We start from the raw sequence: 27969 nt of genomic DNA, 5'->3' as shown, positions 1-27969 counted from the left end.
AAAATGTGCACCTTTTAAACATAAAAAACTTGGGATCGTAGGAAGTTTTTTTCTTCTGTGTACGTTTTTGAAATCAGGAAAATAAATCCTATCTACGTGTTTCATGTATGAGGAAACTTATGAGGAAACAACATTTCCTATATAGGATCCGAGAAAAAAATCCGGAAAACTTTTTCCTAACTAACGCAAACGAGCCTAGAAACTTTAACTTTTTGATCAGGCATATCAAATGTAAAAACAAGCATAACTATGTCGAAATTTCCGACTCAGAAAGGCAAGCCATTATTGGGAAATTTTATCTCCAGACGGCGTTCGCACCTTCTAGCATTCACGAAATGGTTAGAATACACTTAAATTAACCAGTAGGTTTTCTGACAATATCATATTTAACCCTTGGTATACCTAACCTATTGATTATGAACAAGATGTTGTATATAAACTGGACACATTAAAGATTGATATAATAAGAAAGCATATTTTCATATTGTTTTCTGAATTTGTATAACGGTATTATTTCTCAATTTTTGTGTTGTATTTTGCATCTCTACTGCTAGATTATTAATGCTGATTCAATGAGTTCGTCCGTTTTCTTACATTTCGTTTTTATTATCTGTGTTTTAACAAATCTTCTTTTTAAAGCATTTTGTAAACTTAAAAAATAACGAGAAATGTTAATACCATCTTTTAGAGACGGCACTGAGTTGTAGTCAAAATAAAACCAATACATTTATGGCTCGCAAAAGTGTTTATAAAACAGCGGCCGCCTCGACATGCTGATGACCATTTATTTCAGCAGCGGAGTCCGTACCGTTTCTTTTTCTATGTGCAAGAATTTTATACCAGTTTTGTTGGCGATTTTTTGCGATCCGTATATCATATAGCAGTTCTCATTACCAGCGGCACAAGCTTGCGAGATTTTATCAAAGCCCTTTGCGAAATTAAACTTTTTTCATTGAGTTCCGAGTAATCGTTTTAATAAATGATGTACGTTGAATGAAAAAGGAACCGTATTTGTTACTGCGTCGTGTACCGTATTGTAGTAATTATATCTGAATGGAGTTTTTGTCGGCGTAAATAAACAAGGTATTTCAAAAAATTATGTGCAAGAAAAAGACGAAAATGTAACTTCAAAACCGAAGCCGAACATGGTGACTGAAGTATATTTAAACTGAAGACTGAAGCATAATTAAATTTTTTTTAAAAAAGTCAAACTTTAAACACGAATCAGTCGAACAGAACGAAAATATTCGATGAAATGTGTTAGAATGAAATTGAAACCGAATAGATTTTTTTGTTGCTTGGAATTAAAATAGCACCTAAAGTGTTTTTATCTGTATTAAAAGTATCATCATTTCATATGTTATGCGAAATGCGAACTAATTATAACATGAGATACTTTACAATAATTTACCATATTTGCAAAGAAATTTAATCGAAGCAGATGCTTATTAAAAATTTGCAACGAAAAACCAAACAATACTGTTTGAATACCACGAATCAAGACCTTATAGCCCTAAAATGTAAGATCATTTGATAAGTTACGGGTGATTACGGTGAAATAATGTAGGTAATTGAGCTGTTTCCGACTTCGAAATTTTTGCAAATGCAGATTCTGGTCTAATAAAATAAATTATTAACTCCCATTCTTTCTATTGAAATGTTCTATAATTTGAAGATGTGTCACGAGAGATCGGTATAATGCATTGAGCAAATAAAACAATAAAGGTGAACTTAACCCTCGGGGCAATATTAAAAGTCATCTCGGGTAGCACAAAGAGCGACCGACCCCTCTTACCCTAAAGTTGGCGGCTTCCCCAACAGCATATTAAACTGTTTGAACATTTATTAGTTGGGGTGACCACTTGCCCATGATTAAACCCCGTAGGGGTGGCGAAGAATTTTAATATATGTCAGTCGGAATTAATGTCTTTCAATTCTATAAAAGGTAATTCCATTACTAATATTGTTTGCTGTTAATATAAATATTTTCAAAAATATGATTCTATATTCCCAGGTGCCCATTGCCCCAAGGTGTACATCGACGACTCCTTAGCGGATTTGGCTGTTTAAGCACAGCAAAACCAGAAATGAAGTTTTCACTTTTTTTGTGTTGCATGTAGATCCCAAAACTTGATTTTCAAGGACCATATATTTTTACATATTTAATATATTTAATAGCCTGAGCTGTCTAATATAATCCGTCAAAATAGCCGATTTGGCAAAGGCGATGTCTATCTACATAAATGCGTTTGAAACCCTTATTGAACGCCATATGAAAGTTTTTTTCAAGTACCAAACAGCTTTAAATGCACATAAAAACCACGAATGAAAGTTAGGAGGAAATGAGTGATTCTGACCAACGAAAAGTGCCAACTAGCCCACGCAATGAAATAAAGTATTATTATGCTTCATCTCTTTATTTGCGAGATTTATGGTACCAATTTAGAATATCGACGAAGAAAGTAAAGTATTTCGGGTAAACGGAAACATAGTTACAAGTGTAATTAACATAACAATTGATAAAAATACGTTTATTATAAGGGGTACCACATGAATTCGAAGCTCTTCAGTCCAAATGTTTTCTCCGTTGCAGCTTTAGGTGTATCTTCGGACTCCAATCCCAAATTAATAAACTTCACTTTCGGTCTGTAACCATTCTCATCCGCAATGTACGTAACAACCCTGCTTATGCCATCTCTACCATTCACAAAATATCTGAAACGTTTTTGGGATAAATATTGATAACTGATTATTTAAGCGAATAGTGAGTTAGTTACTGATTATTATATAAGGATAAATATTACCCATTGTGTCAAGAATTACTGGAAATGTTCACTTCATAGGGAATTTAATTTTCATAGTTAAGAAAAACTAAAGAACCTGTAAATATATATGAAGAAAAGCGTTCGGAATCCTTACTATCAGGCCGGTATTGTGCTATATCCTTTGTAACTACGTATTAACAAAATCATACAAATAGAACGTAACAAACAAATTGTGGGAATATGTTTGCGATTTAGAGAATAAGCGGGAAATATAACTTGTAAATGAATAATTATGGAGAAAGATTAGGTTTTAAAAGTAATCGCACTGAAGTTGATGGCGGGTTTGAATGAGACTAAAGCTGCTGGTTTTACTGCGGAGGAATTTTTTTATATTTCTTCATTCGCCCTCGCGGATTGAGTCTGTTCGCCGCCACCCGAGTGGCCTTTATAAGAAGCTGGGAACTAAAAACAATAATTTTGGTTTACAGCCCTTTATAATAACATGCGCTGGTTGATATTTACAGAAGTCTGAAAATATTTAAAGACTTCAAAGTTCAACTATTAGAACGGTTCAAGACTCTAAGCAAAAAGACAGAAAACCTGGTTCTAAGAATGTGTTCGCTGTAAAAAAAATCATTGAAACGCAAATTGCACCCGACCGGACTTGAAAAAACTTATGTAGATTTTTTAGATTGATTACCTAAATCTAAACAATGAAAAAACTTATTATTGCATTCAATTCAAATAAATTTCAAATTTTGCCCACTATTTCTTATATGTGCGTTTTTTGTTGCTTTTATAAGTTTGCTTCCTTTTATAAAAACGATACAATTAAAAGTTCATCATTGGTATTGAAACGAGGCTAATGTTTGACGTATCAGCAACGAAATCAGTTATAAAATAATCAGTACCTACTAATATTACATATTACATAACATACATTCAAGTTTAAAAAGCCAAATATTTACCCTCCAATTTTGGTTCCATCCTTAAGACCTTTCTCGTAATGACCGTGAAATCCTACTGTGTAATGAAATTTGTACAAAAGGTTTGTGATGTCTTTTTCGTCGATTCCTGCCGGTAGACCATCTTGCATTCCTATAGCAAAATTAAAACATAAGTTCATTATTAATAGCTGCTGTGTGATGAATGAATATATTTTAGTCTCACCCGGAAATTTGTCGTTAATACGAATATCCTGTTTGTTGTTTCCACCTACGTGAATAACACCTTCCGAAACTGAAACAGGAGGCAACGTGGCAAATGCATTCGCAGGATTGACGGCAAGTTGCAGAGGATTTGCATCCGGATGTTCTAAAAATATAAACTGTTTAAGATAATTTGATTATTGTAATGTTTTCTCTAGACAAGGTTTCGAATTTCTCAAAAAATTCTTCAGTCAAACTTAAAACAAAAGTATGTGGAAATAATAATAAATCGACTAAATCAAACAGCTTTTTCTTGAAAAATGCCTGGACATCAATTAGCATTTTTAATTGTATGTTTTGATGTAAGAACATTTGATGAATCGTGTGTTAGATTTCAGATAAAACGTTAACGAAACACCAGTGAATCAGATTTCTTCATTTCACACAACACCCGAACATCCACTGCGTCCATGCCTAACACAAAGTAATCACAAATGCTCTATCAATCCGAAATATCTTCAGAGCTGGGGCGTTGATGCTTATATCTAAAAGAACTTTTGATATTTTGCAGGAAACTGAGTCTATAAATAATTGGATGCTTAGATTTTAGGCTGATTTTCTATGCTTATCTAAAGCGGTTTCTAAGATATTAATTTAACCTTTTAAGACGAACTTTGATCAAAACATAGCTCCAAAAGGTCTTGTATAAATTTTGAGTCTGGGATCGATATGCACTCGCCCTAAGGTTCACATACCGGAATTTGTTTCATATCGTACAGGATGTCCTAAAATTAATAATCCTCCGGTTGAAGATAAAAACGGCTTTAATTACATTTTTTCCAATGGAAAGCCCTGTTTATGGGCCTAGACTTAGAAATACACGAAGTTTCCTTGTGTCTTCCGTAAAGGTCTAATATGCCATCCACCGTGAATCATCGTGTACATTCAGTTCTATATAAAATACCATAAATACCTTGCGCATTTAGAAAACTCGTTACTGCATCTTTTCCAGTCGTTGTACGATCACCAGCAGGAAAACCCAGTGAATCACCAATAATAGGGACTTTTTCCGTACCCCCTTCCAATTGACTATTCTGGTTACTAACTTTATAGTTGCCATTCGAATTTCCGGAGTGTGGGTATGTTTGCTCTTCTGATTTTTTTAAGCCAGTTTGTTGGCCTATGGGGGTTTGATGAGTGGTTCCACTATCTCCAACAGATCCACTGATGCTAGTTCGGCCAACTTCTGAACTCGTTTTTATGCTAGGACTGTTATAGTTCGTTGTTTGTGGACCAACAGCCGATTTATACACGTCTACATTTTGAGAGACTTTGCTGACAACTTGAATTGGTTGGACACGATCAATTTGATCTAGTGAATAATTGATGAGTTAGTTAGTGTTTTGGATAAGAAGGCTATTCCTAATTATTTCCTGTTACCTGCTTGCGTAAAGCGATTTTGTGGAATTTCGCCTTTTTGACCTCCAACGTTATTTAAAATTTGATCCTCTTTCCCTCCACTACTATTGGCGGGGTCAAATGGCGTTAACACATTTGCAGTATTTTGATACTGGGTGGGAACAATTGGTAAATTATGTTTTGCTGAAATTCAATTTTGAATAAAAAGTTATTTCGTCCTGCATATCTGAGAAATGTTGACCAGGCAAAAATTCTTAATTTTCTCACCTGCAAATCGCTGAGTAGGAATTAAAGATTTTTCTAATGGTGCAGGTTTCGGCGTTGATATAAACCCACAACTAGCTGCAAACATGTAATTAGTATTTGATGTCAAGTAGCTATTTTCGTGCTCAATTATGTCGACTGGATTTCAATCATCGTATAAATATGACAGCCATCTGATTTGATATAAAACCGACAATTTTCGACATAGATGTGTTCCTTCTGGTACAACAAACATGTCGTTTGTGCAATTTGAATAGTTCAATGTAATAATGATGGAAATATTGTTCAATTTTGAACTTCAATTCAGAAATAATACAGTTTTGAAAAAAATTTATTTGAATTCTAATTAGTGATGACTATCTGCTTACCACATGCCGGTCTAATTGTAGGCTGCGTAGTAAATTGAATTTGATTTTTTACGTTTGCAGTGCTGATAACTGGTTGGGGCACTGAATGAGGTAAAGATATAGGATTAGGTTCCTGAGACTGTATTGGTTGTGGTAAAGAAGCACTGGGCTTCTTAAGATATTTCGTCGCTTCTGGGGAAATTTCCCCTTTGAATGGTGATCCGTCCAGTGCTATAGATAGTAATTAATTATTGTATTAATAACATACTGTTTAAACTGAGGCAATAAATAGAAACAAATATTAAAGAAGTAATAGTGTATTATATATCTAGGTCGAGAAGTACGCTATTATATACCGAGCACTTTTGCGAGCTATTAAAAAATAGCCTTCTCGACCGAAGAATATGGAATATGTATAGAATTTTTTACTACTAACACAAAAGGTGACGTTACAGGACAAGAGGGAGAATAATCGTTCGGTTAAATGCCAAAAAACCTGTTTCTTTTTAATGGCACCTACTAACTTTGTTGGGCTTGTTCAGTTTGTTTTTTTTTAGTTCATAGTAAAAAGAAATATTCTTTCCATTAAAAAAAACTGACATGGTGGCATTTTTCTATGATAATTTTTGTAGGCTGCGTGCACGCAAAAGATAGGTTGCAAATTGTAAAATTCAAATTTCGTATATGGATATTGCTAAATTTGATGTTATTTAAATGTGATGCTTTATGTTTGTTGAAAATTATCTATTTTATAAATCAAATTATATTACTTACGAGCACTTATCCGAATATTTCTCATGCTTAAAATTTTGAAGCTTCCATTTTCATCTGTAGCATAGACTGTTACGTGGTATATTCCATCTGCTGTGATAAAACCAAACTCGCCTTGTATAATACCCTTTTCATCTGGAAGGAATAAAAGTGTCAAAATTTATGTATCCAAGTTTTCGCTAAGTGAAAATGACGAAAATTGTTTGACAGAAAATCTGTATTTGTAGAGTCATGTTTTCCCTCATGTGGGGTTGACATTATCTAGCTAGAACAATTGTGTATTTTCGAATACGACTAACTAGAAGGATAAATTGAGCAAATACTAAATACAAATTTAAATACTTAAACAAACGACCCACGCCATCCTTGATAACATAACACTTGTATAATCAACCAAATATCAACACACAAACTATATTTCTTCATAAACTTGATGTTCAAAAACTGTATTGCCCTGGAAATGAGGCATTTCAATTTCGTTGTAATGGAACAGTTCACTTTAAAATCTTCATAGACATTGAGTAGTATTGGTATCAATATTTTTAAGGGGCTAAAGACCTTACGTGAAGAGTAAGGGGCAAGAATCTAAAAAAGACTGCAGGATCTCCACTTAAGGCTTATTACCTCTTAAAAAAACTTAAAAATTTAAACTGTAAAATTTTACAGCAAGTAAGCAAATAATCATTTGTTGTACCTCGAAATTGGCCTAAATTAGCAGCAACCATACATCCAGACTTGATGACAACAATGTCAGCCTTACAGCTTATTTGTGGTCAGCTTATAAATTGTGATTTTTTTAAACTAAAATGCATGCAATTTTTTTAAATGCCTCACGCTTAATTTCCTTAGAAACACTCTAAATTGTAAAAAAAATTATGTATAAGAAGGAAATTGATTCTTTTGAGAAAGCTGAAAAATAAGTATTATTTTTAGGATGAGTATTTTTATCTAGTAAGTATCTAGTAGTAAGTGTCTAGTAGTAAATATTCTACTATCTACTAAATATACGTTATGTATGTTTTCGTGAGAAGCTTGTTTGAAAGATAAACGCTTCTCAGGTGGGAGGAGTAAAATTAAATACATACCTATAATAATAAAATAGGAATACCTATAATTTTGGTCTTAATGTGTGGAATTTTTGACTTTTTAAAAGAGTTATCAAACCAGACTAGTTTGGAAACCCTAGTTTTTGCCGAAGATAACCGGAAAACGGTAAACCTTTTAACGGCCAAACAAGATACGATTAAGGCGTAAAATTCGAGTTATAGAAAGTGTAGCACAGTCAAAAAATATACGGCTACATACCTTTCTTTTCATGTCTATGTTGCTGACCATCAATCGTAAAGCCGAATTCATATGGACGTCCTTCATCTGATTTCTCTAAGGCAAAAGTATAAACGGCGCTTAAAATTGCAACCAAAAGTCCAACCTGAAAGCAACTTTTATTTCATCATTATTTCAAAACAATTGGGATAACTTCAGCATAAAAATAATATTCAGAATTAGATAAATAATGGTAAAATTAGAACCGCATGAATATAAAATAAGAAACAGAACACGAAAAAACCTGCATTACGCTATAGAGTTCCTGGCTTTAGATAGGCTATTTTTTCGCTTGGAATTATCTTAGATAATAGTATTTTGCACTTAAGTATAAATCACTTTCCTCCAAGCCTGTAGCTTTTGAATAAAGTCAAATTAATGAAAATTTTTCTGATAAGTTTGATTTCAAGTTTTCTTTTTCTGATCTGATTTTAGCTTCACATTTTATTGTTTGCGTTCGTAATTAAATCTCCGCAAATAAATCCGAAAATATTTTACTTTTACTTTTCCTAAAAGCGCATATAAAATGTTCTGTTCATCCACTTATTTTAAAATATAAAAATTACCCAAGAAAAAATTGAAAACAAAATTAACGAAGTTCTGCCCCATCCCCTAAAACTCAAAAAAAGCTAAAAAAAAATCTAAATATTACTTGCTTGTTATTCAAAGCCAAATTTTAAAAAATCAAAATGAAAATCATGGTCCACGCTATGAAAATGTTATAAAACAATTACAAGCAAATCTAATTAATATATCCGAAAATATTCCAAGCCAAAACTCCTTATCAGCAACATTGAGTAATAGACGATTTCAACATTACGATTTTCAAAACTGATTAAAGTGACTACCTCTACCTACTTAAAATAGAAATTGAACAAATTGTTCCCCTAGAACGGTCGAAAACAGCTTCAGAAGAAGACGAAGTCATCATTTTCAGAAATGAGATAAAAAAGAATCGGCAACATAAATCAGGAAAATAAATAGAAAGGCAAGGCAGAAGCAAAAGCAGAAAATTCAGATTAAAAGACGACGGGCTTCGAAATAGCAGACTAATTTTCCATAATAGGAACTATATTTGGGTGTTAGCCGCAAGTACTGATGAATTATGCCGGAAGAATAAGCATGATGATGCAAGAAACAAATGTCTTGTACGCAATAAATTTGGAAGATATATGTGGTATGGTATCGGAACCAACCGAAACATACTTTTTATAGTCCAGTGACGTACTTTTAGGTCTTTGACACCTGATGATGGTTATAATATAAAATAACGAAAACGCGTCGTTTTTTGTGGTTCAATGAAATAAAAAAATATTTAATTATAAAACCAAAAGCATTAGCCATTTAGGACGTACAAACAATTACTTATCCTCCTTTATTAAACCGTAATCGAAACACAAATACTAAAAGTCAATTTGGATACCGATACTTATTAATAAAGATGTATTATTTTTAAAAGTCAAATTTGAAAAGTTTCAATGCCAACAAACATCTTAAGACCAATCCCTGTATGCAGTTAAAAATGAATTAAACATGTTTTCGTTAGTTGTGAAAGAATTGGAAAACAGACATTCAATTACAAATTTTCATTCCACTTGAAGAAATATAAATTGTTTAATTGTATAATGTTTATACACGCTATAGAAGATTAAAGAAATATTGTACTGAATCTTTTTTACATCTTGCACTCGATCCTATCCATGTGCGCAGGCGGGTTTCCAAAGCTGAATAATGTTTGTTTGAATAGCTAGTTTGGCGCTGAATTTGGTGAACATTTATTTCCCGAAAATGACTGCAGGTCAAGAAGTAGCTCTTTTCTTAATATAAATGGGGCTGTAATAACCTGTATAACTAACCCAAACTAACCCAAACTAGCTTCAATCAGAATAGCCAATATGTAGTAATATATTTTATCTAATGTGTTTTACCTGCAGCAGTATTTCCATCTGGACAACCAAGAACTCGGAGTAAAAAACTTTTTCTTTTTGCACTAATTGTTGTAAATAAACTGTGCACGTAATTGAGTTATGGTTCTGTGTTTTACTAAGTAATGTGATAGCAATACATTTTGGGACTCCTTCAGCATATATCTACACTCCCGCCACAACGATCTTACTGAATATTAATTTCCAACGAGGTTATAAAACTTGGATTATTTGTCTATGATATATCTCCATTTTCACAATAAAGTCCCACCCTTGTGTTTGAATTATCACTATTACCGCTCTTTAAATAGCAAATGGAAGTCCTAGAATGCAGTACATGGTCAATGGTAAAATTTACAATTTCAACTTGCAACAGTCTGAAATAATTTTGGCATGATTTAGTTTGGCAAAAATCATCCATTTATAAATTAATTTTTGAAATTTTGCTTAACTAACATTCTTGACGAATTCGTTGACATAATATTGCGGATTCTACAATTGTATTATCGTTGCTGGCAACAATAGTAAAGATCAACGACAAATTAGCAAATAAAATCATCTGCATCCTTGAATACGCCTTTCGTTAGCACAGTGTGATTGAAAATTACACATCTTTACTATAATATGAAGCTCCGCATGATCCTCCGGAAGTAATCAGGAAATATAGGTAAGCATTATGTTCAATGTATTTGCATTGAATTTTTATTTCCGTTATTAATGAATATACATTATGCTTCTAAAATTGTAAATATTTCTTGAAAAATGATCTTAAATCAAATATAATAATATAAAAACATAATGCAATAAATATTAACTTATTCGCTAATTTCTTGACAACACATTATTACCATCAAAATAAAATGAACTAAAATTATGATTTAGACTACTAGCAATCGCACATATAACTAAATCTATTTCAAGGTTAATATGTTTGCAGCTATCAATAGAATGAACAAAATGAACATTTTTGTACTTTAATAATGTCAAAATATCTGTAAAGTTTCAATAATTACAAAATGATCGAATCCGAAACTTGGTTTCATCATTGGCGAAAAGGGCGTTTAAGGTCTATTCGCCATACTACCGCCACTACTACTACTACTACTCGTTTCATCATTGAAAATCTAACTATGCATAATTAGGTTGCTTCATATTTTGAAACTAAGTAAATATGGAAAAGTACATATTTGCTATTGCTTGTAATTGACCTCGATCATGTGATGAAGTGTAATCATCACTCAACTTTAAAAATAGAAAAAATAAGGTATTATGAAACAAGGCTAAAAATGATTAATTTTGTCACTTCATTATTTAGTTGTGCCTTTGAATACAACTAAAAAAGATTAGTTATTAAGTTTCACCAACTGTGGCATATTAATGTTTTTCAAACAAGTGATTCATGATTGAAGTAGAAATATTATTTCCGTTCCATTTATTCCATATTATTAATCAATATTTCATTGAGTAGCCACTCATTCATTAGAAGCAAGACAGATAGGACTAGCAAAATTTATGTAGTTTCACACTAGAATACTCCCTATATCCGTACAGCAACTATCACGAACAGACTTCTACCGCTTTTCAGACAAGAAACTGTGAGTTTCCCGAATGCGTATGGAAAATGATTATTTTTTTTATGAAACTTTCACTTGCATTGTTTATGAGTTATTTATCCTGTACAAACAAACAAGTGCAAAGTATTTGGAAACACAAAAAAATTTAATTTATTGATATTTTTAAAGTGCGCCCTTTCCAGTTCCACTTTGTACTTCTAAGATTATCATAATTATCATATTTTATTAATTAACAGCTACAACTCCTCAATGTCAGTTACGGAAGTGCCATCAGCTAATAATCAAACATGATTGTTTACTAGTATAGCAAATTTATGCATGAGTAAGAAAATGCGAGATAAATATTAATCTGAGACAGCTTGTTGACTCGGCTGAAAACTAATTTTTTTTTAAATCTCTTCAGTTAACAGCCGAACAATGAATCATGAAAAGAGCGAACAAGCAAATGATTAAATAATCATGTTTATTCAGTACTTCGATGCCTTTTTTTTGAAAGGGTTTATCAATATTCAGTTTGCTACCGACTGTGGACGAAATCGGTCAATAATCCTTTGTCTCTCAATAATCATTGTGACCCTTATAGCAAGTGCAAATGTAGTTTGTGAAAGTGTAGTGAAGAAGTCTTTTTACGGATTTATGGGTAGAAAAGTTAAAGCGGATGGGGCGCCAGCTTGCAGAAAACTGTTAAGAATGATCTCTAATGTAAGCATTTTCTTGTTTCAACTGAGTTTAATTTTTAAAAGTTTTACGGATTCTTTATATTTCTCTCTCTTTGCTTTGCTGATTTCAATTAAGTTTAGCTTTGGACAGATTTCCTGCTGTATTAAACACATTTTCTTCTTTCTTTCCAGGTAGCACTACGCAGCTTTCGATAAGTTTAGCATTACTTTGCCTCTGGCTTTCTTGTAAATGTAGAACTTTTAATCCCAAATTCATCAACTGTCTCGTAGGGTGGATTTGTTATCGATTGAGCTATTGGTTATATTTTAAACTTTGGGATTATTTTGGCTTTACTTTGGGAGTTGGATTTTTTTATTGTAAAGCATGCAGTTGAGAAAAGCGTTTATTTTTAAATCATCATTTACGAAGCGCACAAAACTCATTATTTTATGTGATTTGAATAAATTTTTGAAGGTTTGACAAAATTTTCACGGCATTTAGAGCGCACTCTTCTTTACTGAACGCACAACTCTGAACTTGTAGAGTATTTTTCGTTTCTGTTTTTCGTTATAACACATTCGCGTCTCACTATGTCGCACCTTGAATTACGCTTAGCATTTAACCCGTGAGCGAATTAAAGCATTACGAGGCCCGGGGCTGGAGTTTCAACACTTCACAAAAAATTCAGCAAATTTTTTAGGAGCAACATTTTACCAAATGGGTGACTACAACGCAACTGCACCGATGCCCACTAAAACCAAGTGCACTTGATTTCTATTGCCGCCAAGAAAAAGGTCAGCTTTATGTGACATTTTGCCTGTTAGTATGGCAAAGAACATCGTGAAAAAGAAGTCAATAGATCATAGATCACACATCTTTCCAATCAGGACATTCTTATATGTTATTTGAAAATTGTCTAAAAACGTTCAATTGGTTAATTTAATAGCTACTACTTTCATAAGCTTGCAAGAAATAAAATTAAGCCCAATGGAAGGAAATGTTTAATGACAATATTTGCAGGACTTCCATGAAAAAGAAGACAATTTTATCGTTCACATATCTAACATTTCACCAATTTTCGCCGACTAGTATCAATCTTTGATGCATGAAACAGAAAATGAGATAAGGGCTATCCACCAGAAAAACGAAAACTACCAAAATCGATGAAAACGCAAATAAAAACTTGGTTGTATAAATGGTTTCAGGCTACCACAAATAAAATGTTTTTTTTTCACTATTTTCTAATTATTTGTTCTCTCTAGTTTTAGTTTAATAATATTATTAAATAATGCGAATGGGGTCAGTGCTTGACTTTTTATTTAGAAGAAAAGGAGCATTTGGCAATTCAATTGTTTTATTTTGCAGTTAAATATTTTTTAATAATTTGCTCAAAAACATTGAACCTCAACAATGGCCTCAACCTGGCAATTTTCACCCACGTTTTATAATAAATTTTAAACTGTAAGAATTATTTTTTCCATTTTAAAATCTTCTAACTTTTATATGCAAATACACATGTAAAGAAGAAAACTAGGTTTAATTCATTATTGTAATACAAGTTGCGTCACTGATTACTGGTTGTTTGATTCAACAGTTCAAGGTATCATCACCTTCCTTTAATTGAAATCTTTCATAGATCGCACCATTCTCACAGGCTAAGAAACACATTTTTTTCTGGTACCGTAAGGTCGTGGCTCGCAAGAAAATAAAGTAAACAGTTTAAAGGAATCGCTCGCTTGAAGATACCTGTCGGGTTACGAACAAAAATATAAAAACTTTTTACTTTTGAAAAACGGCCAGGGTTTTTAATTTATCTTAAGACATATTTAGTGGAAAAAAATAGGAACTGTGAGTTATATAACCTTAACCACCCTGTCAGCATCAACCAAAGGCTGCTAGGGCAATTCCTATGACCCCAATAGATGGGTCAGGACTTTGCTGGGCCTATGGGTACAAAAGAGTTTTATATTCATTCTTTGTTCACAACCATCATGTGGAAGTCGTTTGTCTATTGCCGTAGTAGAAATAAATGTTTTTAAAATAATCTTGTCAAAAGCAAACAATGAAAGTTTTCTCGGCATCAAACTGAAGGAAAACAAAAATACTGATAGTTGGAAAAGCAGTAAATTTCAGATCAGATATTGACAACCTTAGCAACATTTACCAAACCCTAATAAAGCCATGACTGAATGATGATGGGACTGAACCCCAAGAAGGAAAATACTATATTAGACAAACAAGACATGACAAATGGCATAAAATAACTTTAACCTGGCGATATTATGCCTTGAGGAGGCCTAGAGGACAGCCACCAATGAGGTGGTAGTCCCAAGCAAAATAAGCCCCAAACAAAATAAGGTGGAGATCAGAATTGCAAGAGGCGTGTATCCGTATGTGGACTGAGGAACGCTATTAAGGTAGGAAGAAAGGAACAGACAACCTCAATCGCAATCTACTCTTGTGAGAATAGTAGTAGCAAATTAAAGTGATAAACAACAAATAAAGCGTAACCTGATCGACACAACGCCTTGGTGGGATGGCGAATGTTACAATAATATTATCAAACTATTGATTCATGATAAACAAGTGATTCAACATTTTTTTTAAATAATCAGAACTTATAATAAAAGTATGAATTTGCCAAACATATAATGGAAAAACACAAGTAATTATTGAAGCTAAATGTTTGCTATACATGGACTAAAATCTTTAATGTTTCTTATGTGTGGAAGAAAGTATGGGTTTTTTACATCAGTATATGATAAATACAACTATTCTTCCAAAACTACCTACTATATACTTGGATGAAATGGCTTGTCGTTATAAAAAAATCCGACGGATTAAAATTATTTTACTGCATTTTATAACAATTTTGGATGGAAGCATCTTGAAATGCATGTAAATTTTATTAAAAAAAATAGATTTACTAAGAACTTTTAAACTGAATTCCATATTTTCTTAGGAAATAACAAAGCGTCCATAGTTAAATTTTTTTCTGGACATTCAGGCGATTTTTCATTAGGTGGACGTGACAGTAAGATCGTACGATAGTAAAGCTAGAATTTAAACTACTACATAGTTATACCATATTTAACGGGAGATTTGTATTTTCCGCTTACAAGTTGATATTAGCTTATCAATATCATCATAAAATATTGACTCAAAAATATGGTCAAAGTGATAAGTGACATTATGGTGGGCAGATTTCGATATTTTAAATGGCAACTTCGATAACTAAACGAGATACGAAAAAATTAACCTTTCATCTCTGTTTTTGTGTTAAACTTAATGGCAAAAATTAATAATTAAATTGGCTTCAAGCAAGGCCAATTTTTTCTCCTTCTACTATAAAATGACCCATCGTGTATATCATTTTGTCACTTTATGCCGCTTTGTGACGCAAATGTTATCACTTTGGGCCCTATAGACAATCGTCGGCCTTGCATAATATATCATAATATATGACAATTGAAATTTAAATCTAGCATATAGGATGAACGACAGCAATTCTGTAAATCTGCTTTATGTAATGCGCCATTATCTATGCAAATTCGAAAAATACTGTGATGTTACGATAAATAATGTTATTTATGACTGCGCTTAGGTATGTTACGACACTCGATTATATAAATGAAAGTATCCTGACAAGTTGTAAGATTACTTAGAAAATCTCTCATGACCTGCGTCTTAGTGTGATTGTAAATATGCAGGGAGTGATTCTTATTATTAAATTACAACCACATGGGAGGCATAAAAAGAACTATTTAAATGATGTTGCGGTTTAATAGTGATGGTGTTGGTAGTTGATACATGATGCCTATTTAGGTCTTGTTGGGTTTATCGGTCAATAGATTATGGAAAAAAATATAACACTATTTTTCTTGGGCCGTTTCGTCTATATTTGAGCTATCTTTAGGAGTCTACAGGGCAAACAGAATAGCTTAAGTCTTAAATGTAGTAAAAATAATCACATAGGCGTCAATTAATTGAACTAATTTAGTAACTAATATTAAATAGAAGAAAAGAGTACCCAACAGAAGAGTATAATCAAATATAAGGTACAAAGGACAAAATCATAATAATTCAACATTAATTTAGATAAACAAACAAAAATAATGCATTGGAAGAAGGCGAAAGCACAAATTAGGTAACTCACCAATGAAGTTGGTGCATTTGCACAGAATGCACTGAAAGCCTAACATACCGTTAGAGGTAGATGTATTTTTAGAATGATTAAGTCTGTATTCATATAAAATATGCTTATTTTAAATAGATTAATACAGGAACCGAATATATGCGTTTTCTGGCTAAAGAAAGACGCTACGTGGTTTACAACCTTCTAATAATAATATTTCCAACTTTAAGAAAAAATAACACGAAAACACTGGTGAAATGCACAAGTGTTAAAATGGAGATGCAGTTTAGGGGTTGAAAACGGTTTTTTGCGATGATAAAATTTACCTGAAGTTCTGTAAAAGTATGTCTTTCTTACTGTTGAAAAAGCATGAATTTTTTCAGAAAACGACTACTTTTCGAGGTATGTACATTTCTGAAAGGGAATGAGGATAAGAACGAGTACAACCGATGACATAGAAACTAAGTCGCCCGTAGTCGACAAAAAATCCAACGGTGTGCGGACATCATGAGTACAGAATAGGAGACAAGCTCATAAAGACCTTAAATAAATAAAGGTCTTGTTGTGCTGTGCGGATGATGCGGCACCGTTTGCGAATAATTAACACGAACCGGTAATGGGAACTGCATATAGCAGAAAGGTTCAGAAATTCTAATTTTAAATATCAACCACCAAAATCGTGTTAATGCAAGTTAGAGCTAAATTACATAATAACCGAACAATTATCCGCATTTTTCTCCATTAAGTTACTTGATGGAGTGTGTAGAATTCCACATAAGTAGGGTAAAACATGACGCAGTCCGATAATTGGGAAAATGTGTACTATTTGAGCCAGTTGCCCAAGTCAAGAACATGCTAACAGTCTATTCTTGCTGCTCAAAAAAAATCGTGTCAATATTGCTATAGACTTAAACCGTTTCTCGGGATATATTGTAATTTACAGAGGTGCGTCATATGCCCCATAAGTTTAGGGTAGATGACGCACACGTCTTTTGAAATTGTTAAACCCAAAATATCAATATTTTACACCGTTTGGAAGAGTACAAGATGGCAAAAGGCACAGCAGGACTTGACGAGAGCTGTGATAGCTGTACTTCAAAATATACTCTTGATAGGCCACTACGATCACGCTTAGCAAAACAACAATTCATCAAAGTGAATAGTAGGGGCAGAACATTCTCTTTGGGCGAACAGTGCAGAAAATTGACAAAAAACAACACCGACCAGACATCGCAGTATCCTCTTTTGCTGAATAAAAACCTGAGATGCTGCAGGGGAAGACCTCCAAAATAAAATTCCGTATTTCAGACGCGAAAATGCCTGGGCATGATAAATGGACAACAGTTGTTTGTCTGTAAAATAAGGTTTTAGTCTGCGAATCAGGAAATAGTATGAATTTAAGCTCGCACATAGACAATTGCAATGCCTTAAGCATGCTTACAGTTTTGTCAACATTAACCACGAGAAACTTAATGCTCTGTACTCTTCACCTGTACTCCACTGGAATTGTACTGTGTTTCAAACTCCTTGTAGTTAATGGTTATATTACAACGTTTCGGTTTTCCGTCAATTCTAAAAAAACTTTATTGCATACATAGGTACTGAAAAGCTGCCGAAATGCATTACTCCATTGAGCTTGAATTGTGAAGGTCCTCGTTTCGTTCGTTTAAATTGTTGGATTTTCGTAATTATGATGTCAAAGCCAATATCTAATTAACAACCAGCAAGCTACAGTGTTACTTAAGATCAAATTTTCTATTTCCCTTCAAAATTTTAAGCAAATGGGTGCATATTGCAGTTGAAAATTGCGTTGAAAATAATGCATTGAAAACAGTATCTATTTTTTGTCACACAACAAAATTAAGCCATGGGATGACATAAACTATAACAGACCCATAAACATACCTAGTTTATATAAAATATTCACATAAATTTAAATACATTTTCATAATATTGTTATGCAACTGAATATATTCCTAAAGGCAAGCAACACTTCAAATAACGGGATTTATTGCTCATTCAAGGTCGACATCAGCTCATCTTGATTATTGACATTTAAAAAAGTAGACGATATTGAAAATCGGTATTATGACGCAATGCTTTTACTTGCTATTCAATAATATGAATCTCAGTTCGGATAATTCAAGTTGCATCAAATTAAAAAAAAAGTTTTCCACAAAGGTTAAAGAATGATGTTATTAAGAAATGCAATTTGCAATTGCTAAATCTATTACATTCAAGCAGAAAACTAATCGTGTAAAACGTAAAAAAGCAGTTAATTTTAAAATTACGAAATGTTCAGGGATTTATAATTTTATGCGAATTTTAAGAAGCTGAGGATATTTAGGAGCCGTTTAAAACAAACCCTTGAAAAAAACATACAGGAGAAGGTAATTTAAAACTGGCTTTAGTCCTTTTATTAGGTTGCGACGGGTTACCTAAAAACCATTGCCATGATTTTTCACTTTAATTCATTTCTAAAGGTATTACATCTTAAATATGCAATTTATTGCATTGCTTGTATTAGGCAATATTTTAGATTTATCAATTGCCATTTGGCAGACAAGCACACTATCAAGAAAATATCCCAAAACGATAATGAAAAAAACACATTTTTGAATGAAACCCAGTCAGTATGAGTTCAAAAAATTGAAGAATTCTTCACAATAACTAAGCAATTTTTTTAATGAGTGAAAATATAAATGAAAAAGCTTTGTTACGGCACACGCAAAGTGTTAACAAATACCGACGATACCGACAATTTTTGTTGGATATTGTGCACTATTCTAACATATCCTCATGTTTCCTCATGAGTAATAGGCATTTTCAAACTGTTCAGCACAAATAGCATACATTGATTGCTTAAATTTTACATTGTTCACTTTTTGTTACGCAGGGTTTTTAGGTTTTTAATTTGGCAAGCAAAGTTGATCTAATGTCTGTTTAGGTAAACAGATGCAGCAAAAGTAAATATGTCAACCTTTCCAGTTTGTAAATTTATTTTCGCTGGTTGCAGTTCGATGGGATACGGGATTATATTCACACCTGCCCGTTTCTGAACCATCATTATTTAGCAACAACAAGCCACAACACATGCATTGTGATACTTCTCCTCCTCGTCATGGCAGTTTAACGGAGGCAATATGAAATAACTTACGTTGCAGTTGCTCCGATTTTTTTTCATACCAAAGCTTCACAGTTTTTCATATTGCTTGTATGTCCAAGCCTCGAGCACTTTTGCCGTGATATTTTGTATTGTGTTGAAAATGTCGTGTTTTGGGATTTCGAACGCCTCTTAGTTTAAACAATGTTAAACTGGGAATAGTATTTTTCGGAAATCATTTGTGCAGTATTATTCCATAGCGTTTGCACCACACTCTCCTTATAGTCGCTGGCATGTTGTTTATTCATATTATACAGGGTGATTCAAAATTGGCGTCATTCCTTTTAAGGGGTGATAGAGGCTTCCTTGGGGAGTACGAGAAAAATATTGAAAATTTTTTTTTCGAAAATTTCTAGAAGATATTTTGTTATTAAGCATTATTTTGAAATTGTTCCATGTTAAATTTGTAGCATATTGGAATACTTAAGCATTCAAAAGGAAAAATTATGATCTTTGCTTTACATTACGAACATTTTTTATATCAAAAAAGTTCTAATCTACAATTTTTTGATGAAAAGGCACAGCGGCAATGATGTTCTTTGTCATTAACAGATAGTCACAGGTGGATAGCCCTCGTCAATAATAACAATAATTTGTCAAACTGTGACTTACTTTGAACTTTCTTTCACGAATTTGCGGATATGCGATTAGTTCAGGGGAAATGCTACAGTAACATAGCAGAATCTGGAAGAACTCACGCCAACAAAGGGCGAGGAGAGTGGTTCCAGGAAGATAGTGGACGACAATCGATGTTCGGGTTTCAGACACAGAGGAACAAGTATCGAACATAATCGAATCAGGGCCTTCCAGGGGTACTCAGAGCACAATAACTGACACTTTCCCAAATACCAAATAAATACAGAGGAAGGGCTACATTCCTACCACGTTTGTACGATAAACACAGCACAGGGAGATACAAATGGAGCAGAAGTTAATCAACTAAATTACGAAAAGCTGCTTGATAAGAGTGGATAATAAGGAGATTACAGAGGCACTAGCTTGTTTGGAGTTAACCATTCAAATGTTTGGTGTTGTACGGTTTATTTATAAACTCCAATTTAGAAAGGTTTTGAGAACAGGTTGACATTTTGAAAGTACGTTCCGTCATTCAACGATTCCTGTTGAGTTGACCGTCTATCCTTGTCTATCTTATTGTCACTGTATAATTCCATGGTTACAGGAGTTTTAAATAATTACGGAGCAACAGGTATTTGCCCAATGTTAATTAGGCAGAATACCTTGAAAAACATTGCTGCCGTATCTCTGATATAGTTTTTTGCAAATTGCTCAGTTTTTAATAACAACTAATTTCTTTGACTATTTTTTCTGTACTCCTATAACAGCGCCAGGCAACACAGACACAGGAATGACGCCAATTTTGAATCACCCTGTATGCCCACTCTGCAAGTACTATTGATAAAATCGTCTATGGAGGTGTTTTGTTGCAATTCGTAATTCGGGGCTTGCAGAAATTGTTGAGAGAATGGAGAAGACGAGAGTTTCTTCGAATTTCTGCCTCGCAGTCTCCATTATTAGTTATGGTGGACACTAGTTAGTTAAATCTGTCCACTAGTTCGTACTCGTTTAAACGATTAGTTAATTGAAAGGTGTTAACTTTATCGACTACCATTATTTTGGTATTGTTCTTGTTGATCTTTAAAGCGACTTTGTTGCTCTCGTGCTCTAATCTTAATTTACTGATAATCAATAGAGCGGATGGTTGTACAGGGTGATTTAAAACACAGAACATTAATTTTATGACTGTATTTTAGGTCGAAAAATATGAAAAAAAGTTCTTACAAACATAGGTTCGCAAACAATTACTTTTCAAAACACAGGGTGTCAAAGTTTGAACATTTTACAAATTTTTCCTTATAGCACCCATAGTTATAGGTACAGATATTTGTTTCAAATTTAAAACAGCTAATTTATTATGGTCTAGAGTCTAGAGTTTTAGACATGCTTTAGACAACTAATTAATTTTGTCAAATTCTACAGTTTTTATTCCACTTCAAATTTTTCTTGGGTGGCGCTACTATTAATAAGTCTTAGTATAGATTTGCATTTAAATTCCTTTATAATTTTTTATATGTTCCATTTATAATTTTTTCAATTGCAAAAGTATCAGAAAAAACACAACGTTTTGCATATTCACAATTTGTTGATAATCTTCATTGAGCCTTGAAGATGGCTTAACTATAGCCGAAACGTTAACCCAAGAAAAATAGTGTTTTCATTTTCTGTCACAGACTGAGTATGTAGAACATGACTGCATAGTCTGGCAACAATTATTCTTCGATGTTTTCAGTCAGGAGCCTCTCAATCTCCATTAAGCCGTTATTGTACATAATTTCTAACGTTCAGTTTGTGTCATTTTTCCCAATTGTGTTTTATTGAAACTGTAGTAATACATATTAAATCGGATTTCGGTAAAACCAGTTTCATCTGATGACAATAAAATTACTATCAAAAGGTTAAAATTGTTGCATATATTAGAATTAAACAACAAATCCATAACTTGGGTAGTAGGATTCAAAACATATAAATAGAAATCGAGATTAGGAAAAAATTATCAGTGCAGTTTGTGTTAAACATCAATCACCCATCAAGATGAAATTAGTAAGTCTGAAGCAATTTTCCTATTAACCTAGTCAACACACTTTTTATACTTCCTTTTTCTTAATTATTTGTAACCTTTTTTCAGATAGGCATATTTTGCAAATATTTACACATTTCATTTGTGTGTCTGAAAAGCACTAATCAGTTTATGAGCTTATGCGTTGGAACGTAATATGTAAATATCACAGCAATAACTATTGACAAATTCTACTTTCTGGCAATGTAATATATAACATGGGTGTATGCGTTCGCTGGTAGAACTGTATGAAGTATATTTAGTTATATATTTATCAGAAGTAATTACGAGAGCAACAAAATGCATAGACATTTTTACTTGTAAAAATAATGATTTTTCTGCAGTGTTCCATAATACCAAAAATGTCAAATTTGCACAGTTCCGGGTAAAGAATCCTACCAATATTTGATTGCCAGTATATAATGAATTGCTGAGCGTATTTAGGGGACATGAGCCTTGATCTCCCAGAGGAAGAGTATTATTTGCATTTAGATCTATATCAGTTCATCTAGTAGTTATATTTCGGTTAAATGCAATGGAGAAAATGTCAGTGCTTGTAATTTTATATTGCCTCGCCAAAGATCTAACGGTTTGAAGGTTGGCATTCTAGTATAATACTGCGCTATATACGCATGATATTAACTTAAATCATGTTAATGCAGGTTATTGCCCTATTCGCCTTAGTTGCTGTAGCTGTAGGAGCTCCACCAACTCCTGAGTCCCAAGCGCGGGTACTCAAAAATGAGGTCGACAATATTGGAGTTGATGGATATAATTTCAGGTATATTTTTAACTTTTTGAATTCAGAAAATTGATTTTGTTATTGAATTATTCATTGGCATTTAGAAAAACATTATTCGAGAATATGTTCGATAATGTAACGGTCAGACGGATTCATATTTTCAAAACGTTTTTGTTGAGTTGGGGCTTGAAAATGTTGTTGCTTTTTCTTATTTTTTATATATATTTTTAATATTTACAATCACTAAATTTATATCGATACAAGATCTGAAATTGAAAATTGGTTTTTTTCAAAATGTGCAAACATTTTATTCTTTTAAAATTAATCGTATTATTTTCAATAAATGAAGACTTTCAAAGTTGTTATTACATAGTTACATTAAAATGCATCTATAACAAGAAATTAACCTTCTGCTACAAAGAAGAAATTAATTTTATCCGTTACAAAACGTTTACAGTAGAACCGGTTAAACATAAGGTTATAAATGATAATACTTTCGCAGTATTAGAAAAGGGTATGAAATACTTCCTCTAAATATGAACGTTGTCTCAAAATGTTATTTTTGAGTAGTACAACATAGCATTGGCAAATTATTAGCAGACATATCTTAGAAAATAGCAAAAGAAAGACATTTTATTACATTTACCAATCTTATTGAATTGAAAACACCCATTATTTAACGTTCTACTTGAAAATGAAAATCGGAATTACAGCCTCAGAAAAGCTGTGCTTTAGCTAGTTGTTGATACAATATGGTAAAATCAAACTATCTTAAGGCAGTTGACGCAAAAATCAAAGCACAAAAGTTGCGAACAATAATGTTGCTAAAATGATCATCATAAAAGGTAGAAAAAATCACATTAGCAGCCGCAATTTCAAGTTGAATTATTAGAACAATAATGTTGGCACAATCTAAACGGTTTATACAAAGGGTTCACTTTTTCATTTTCTTGATGAAATAAGTTTCGAATATGCATTAAACTAATATTTAATTCAATAAACTAGACCTGAATTCCAAACACCCTATATAAACATATATTATCCTAAAGCAAAATGTATTTTAATAACAATTTTTAAATTCACAATTTTGCATACATTTACTATTGTAGATGAAAAGGGATTGGTCAAAATTCAGTCTGCACTTATACAATATACAATATATTTCTGCTTTTTGTTCAAATCGCGTATAAATTTAGTACGTGTTTCAAATCTTAATTTGATTGATAATAATGTTAAGCTTTAACCAGAAGTTATATATAAGAATGTGTTTAAAATTTCTATACGTTTTATACTCACAAATCACGTAAATTTAATATTCTAAAAATGTTTCCCACAAAGAGTCACAATATTTTGGTTTCACAGCTAAATCTCAAAAATTTTTAAACCGACAGCTATCTTAAAATACTAAAAGAATTGTCTCAGTTTTAAACACTGATTTGTGAATATAAATATGTGCGATTTTTTAAAGCTTTGTATAACATTTCCAGAAAAACATCTGCAATATTTAATAACCAGTTATAAGCTAAATTAATTATTCAAGTTTTGAAGTTATACCTACAATTGTACAGAACTCAATCGAGTTAATAATTTCATAATAAATTCGTATTTATTTTTCCAGCTAAATAGTTCTATAAATAGTTGAATGTGAAAACAAATTTCAGTTACGAGACTAGCAACGGAATTTCTGCAGGAGAACAAGGACAAGTCGTAAACGCTGGGTCTGAAAATGAAGCTATTGCTGTCCGTGGCCAGTTCAAATATACTGGTGCAGACGGAATTGTTTATTCTGTGAGCTATATTGCTGACGAAAACGGTTTCCAGGCTGAAGGAGCTCATTTACCAGTTGCACCATAGTGATATATTGTTTAAGCTAGTTATAACACAGATCAATAAAAAGTTAAATAGCCGACTAGACGAATTTTTTCATTACTATATAAAATGCCATCCACTGTATATGGCCACAATAGCTGCCATTATCTGAAACAGTGCTTGTAAAAGCACAATACAATTTCATGTAGCGCATTAAAAAATGGTGATGCTAAAAGATTGCTTCGAACTTCCATTGCATCAACAAAAATGTTGGGCTTGTGTGTTATATGACTTTACACAGCAATTTTCCAGCACGACTTGTAGGAGGATTAAGATACATTAGCTTGACACTACCCAACGCCCGTAACTAATTTTTGTGTCTATATTTTCTAAGAAGTGCGATAATATACAGTCATAAGCGCCATTTGTTAAGCAAAAGTTAGTATGGTCAACTACAATGCATGACATATTGTAGCTTGGATCTGCATTAAATCACTTTAATTTAGTTTACAATTGAAAACATCGTTTTAATATTTTTAATACGTTTCTAGCGGTTTCATGCATGTTTTAACGAATTCTTAGCAAATATTCCGAGTACTATGTGGTGTATTGGACACTCATTGATGACCTAAATTATTAACAGATGCGCAATCGTAGCAAAAATATTCGCTAAGAATTATTTTTAACAAATGGACCTTCACCTGATGCTGACTGAAATATAACACTTCTACTAAAAACAAAATAATGTTGAAAATAAGTGAGACTTGCCAAACTGATAATGGTTTTTTACTTTAACGTAACGGACTTTTCAGGTTCAGGTAGGAGTTTTGCCAGAATAGGTAGTGGTTTTGCGGCTGAAAAATTAAGCATGATGTTGGCTTTGTCCAGGTATGTATGGATAGAACAGTCGAAAGCAGGCTGTTGTCATGACATTTTGCCAGCGTAAAACACTCTAGTCATAGACGTACATGTCATTTTTTACAAAATCACGAGCCGAAATGTTAATCACGCAATTGCCAAGCAACAATCTTTCATAATAATGGAAATATTTTGCATTTTGTTGCATTGTGTGTTATAACTGAGCATTTCACTCATCCATAGTAAGCCATAGAATAAAGAAGATATTAATAAACAGCAATTAGCAAATATTCAAGAAAATTAAAGTGATAATTTCAGATGCATCAAGAGAAAACAGAAATAAATAAAATAATTATGAAATCACGAAAAAACACGGACTGAACGTGGATGTGAGTACGTCTGAAAATATAGCAGGTATATGACTATACTCCAGACATTGAGAGCATTAATACGAAATTAGTGAAATACTTCATTGATATTTTACAGCTCCGTTATTCCATATAATTAATATTATATTCCTCACTGGAAAGGTGCTAAGTCAGTTAAGTTTGGGTTACAGTAGTATAGCGGGTGATCCAAAGTTGGGGCGATTTCATTGGGGATGTTGTCTGGGTAAGTTTAGGGACTACAGAAAAATAGAAAAAAAATTCTTATCAAGAACAGAGATAAATGCAAAAAACTAGATTAGAAGGTCGGCAACATGGTTTTTCAAGGTAATATGCCCACTAATATTATTTATATACGTCCCATCAAAAACTCAGGTGCGAATTAATTAGGCTATGGTAACCTGTAAATGTCAACAGTACCTCCTATAGAAAGTTAGGTGAAACATTATAGTGATTGGCTGTGAAATGAAATCCTTAGATATGAATCTCTGCGTTTGACAAGAACCGTTTTGAACTGTTGGTAACTCACAAGAGTTGTTGGAAGTCCTGCCCGTTAAACTCCTAACATGTTAGTGCCGTGAAATCAGCAGCATTTCTGGGATCGCACATCTTCTTGTATTCGGTTAATCAACTCCAGCTCAATTTGTACGGGTGTTTGGTAGGCCAGGGATTTAATGTGCCTTTGTGCCTTGTGTATCTTACATGCATGGTACATGGTAGAGTGCATTTCCTAATATACCTCGTATACAACTCGAAAACAAAACAATCTAATGATTGCGTTTTAGGTTTTGATCCAAGCAGAATTTTTAATGAAGAATGACCTTTTCCTTAAAATGAATCATAAAAAGTTTCCCATATGACGCTAACTCAAGTAGACGACAGTGTATACCTATAACATGTAATAGAGAGGGTTCAAAAATAAGATAAAACGTGGGCTTCGAAATTCCATAATCGTTCGTACGGCTTTATATGGTATGATAACGGCGCGTGGCCTTCACGAACTGCAATCCGAAGTCTGCCCTCTTTCTGCAATTCCTGGAGCCAATCATCCAGTGTTTCTCAGTCTTTGTTGGCGTACGTTCTTACAGCTTCTGCTATGTTACTATGGCATTTTCCCATAACTCATAGCATATCCGCATATAGCATATTGGTGTACAGAACGAAGCTTAAAACTAATTCACAATTTGACAAAAGCTTGTTATTCTTGACAAAAGCTACAGTCCGCGACACTTGATTACTCTCACCAACAGATTTGAAACCATTTTTGTTAATGGTCAAAATTTTGATAAACAAGCCATATGTATCATTGGATACAATGTTTTAATAGTATTTGTCCAACAATTCGTTTAATTCACTCGTATTTCACAATGGAGAAATTGTTAGAAGCAACTATAATAATTGATAGTGCGACACTTGATTATTCTCATCCACTTTTAGAATCGTAGGTCGCTAGGCAAGTAGAAGAAACAAAACCATGTCACTTGACAACGGATTGACAGTTATCTAATAGTAATTTGAGTTTATTTGAGTGTTCTAAAAGCGATTGGTATTGATATGGTACGCGGTAAAAGTTTATCGTTAGAAGAAAGAGGGCGAATTCAAGCTTATCGACAGGAGAATTATTAAAAAAGAGAAATTGCAAGAAAAATCGGGTGCAGCTCACGGGTAATCAATGTTTATTTAAAAAACAGCGAAAACTACAGAAAGAATCGACGAGGACGCACAACTTCAACAACACTAAGGCCCGAATTCAAGAACGACGCTCAACCATCACTCACACTAAAATCAGACTCATCTCATCCTAACCGTATTCAGAAACCATTTTCTTAAATGAGTGACTAAACTGTCCCTAACTTTGAATTGAAGACATGCGCGTTACGTACCATAAGTGAGTGAGAAATTAGTGTGGCTTTTCGTCCCCTCATAGCGTACTCCAGATTAATTTTGGTGCATTTTGACCAATTAAAATCCGACAGTTTCATCAAGTTGCAAGTTTTCCTGGAGTGATTGGCCACCTATAAACGGCACCCACATTGAAATAGCAA

The 27969-nt window shown here is 33.0% G+C and overlaps 2 protein-coding genes and 1 long non-coding RNA gene across 4 annotated transcripts; 2 read left to right on the top strand and 1 right to left on the bottom strand.

Moving 5' to 3' along the window:
• Positions 1-2516: 2516 nt before the first annotated feature.
• LOC109535793 lies at positions 2517-10327 on the bottom strand. Its single transcript, XM_019901797.2, has 10 exons — positions 9966-10327; positions 8020-8143; positions 6718-6849; positions 5965-6174; positions 5600-5674; positions 5354-5515; positions 4887-5285; positions 3936-4079; positions 3734-3863; positions 2517-2715 (listed from the first exon to the last, which is right to left on the bottom strand). The coding sequence occupies exons 1-10, from the start codon at positions 9981-9983 to the stop codon at positions 2535-2537; spliced, it is 1575 nt and encodes a 524-aa protein (XP_019757356.2). The 5' UTR covers positions 9984-10327; the 3' UTR covers positions 2517-2534.
• Positions 10328-12039: 1712 nt separating this feature from the next.
• LOC125503945 lies at positions 12040-13433 on the top strand. Its single transcript, XR_007281182.1, has 2 exons — positions 12040-12238; positions 12388-13433. It is a non-coding gene; the product is annotated as an uncharacterized LOC125503945 (long non-coding RNA).
• An 8597-nt stretch (positions 13434-22030) lies between these two features.
• LOC109535801 (flexible cuticle protein 12) lies at positions 22031-24783 on the top strand. Of its 2 annotated transcripts, XM_019901805.2 has the most exons (3): positions 22031-22113; positions 22792-22910; positions 24533-24783. In XM_019901805.2, exons 1-3 carry the CDS (start codon positions 22105-22107, stop codon positions 24723-24725), a joined length of 321 nt encoding a protein of 106 aa, XP_019757364.1. In that variant the 5' UTR covers positions 22031-22104; the 3' UTR covers positions 24726-24783. The 2 variants fall into 2 exon arrangements, with proteins under 2 accessions (XP_019757364.1, XP_019757363.1); XM_019901804.2 differs by lacking the exon at positions 22031-22113 and having other exon boundaries at positions 22780-22910.
• Positions 24784-27969: the final 3186 nt, after the last annotated feature.

Source organism: Dendroctonus ponderosae, unplaced genomic scaffold (assembly GCF_020466585.1).
Source record: "Dendroctonus ponderosae isolate FM_Combo_2020 unplaced genomic scaffold, Dpon_F_20191213v2 Dpon_F_20191213_3, whole genome shotgun sequence".
NCBI classification, from domain to species: Eukaryota; Metazoa; Arthropoda; class Insecta; order Coleoptera; family Curculionidae; genus Dendroctonus; species Dendroctonus ponderosae.
This window is presented reverse-complemented; position numbering and strand designations above follow the sequence as displayed.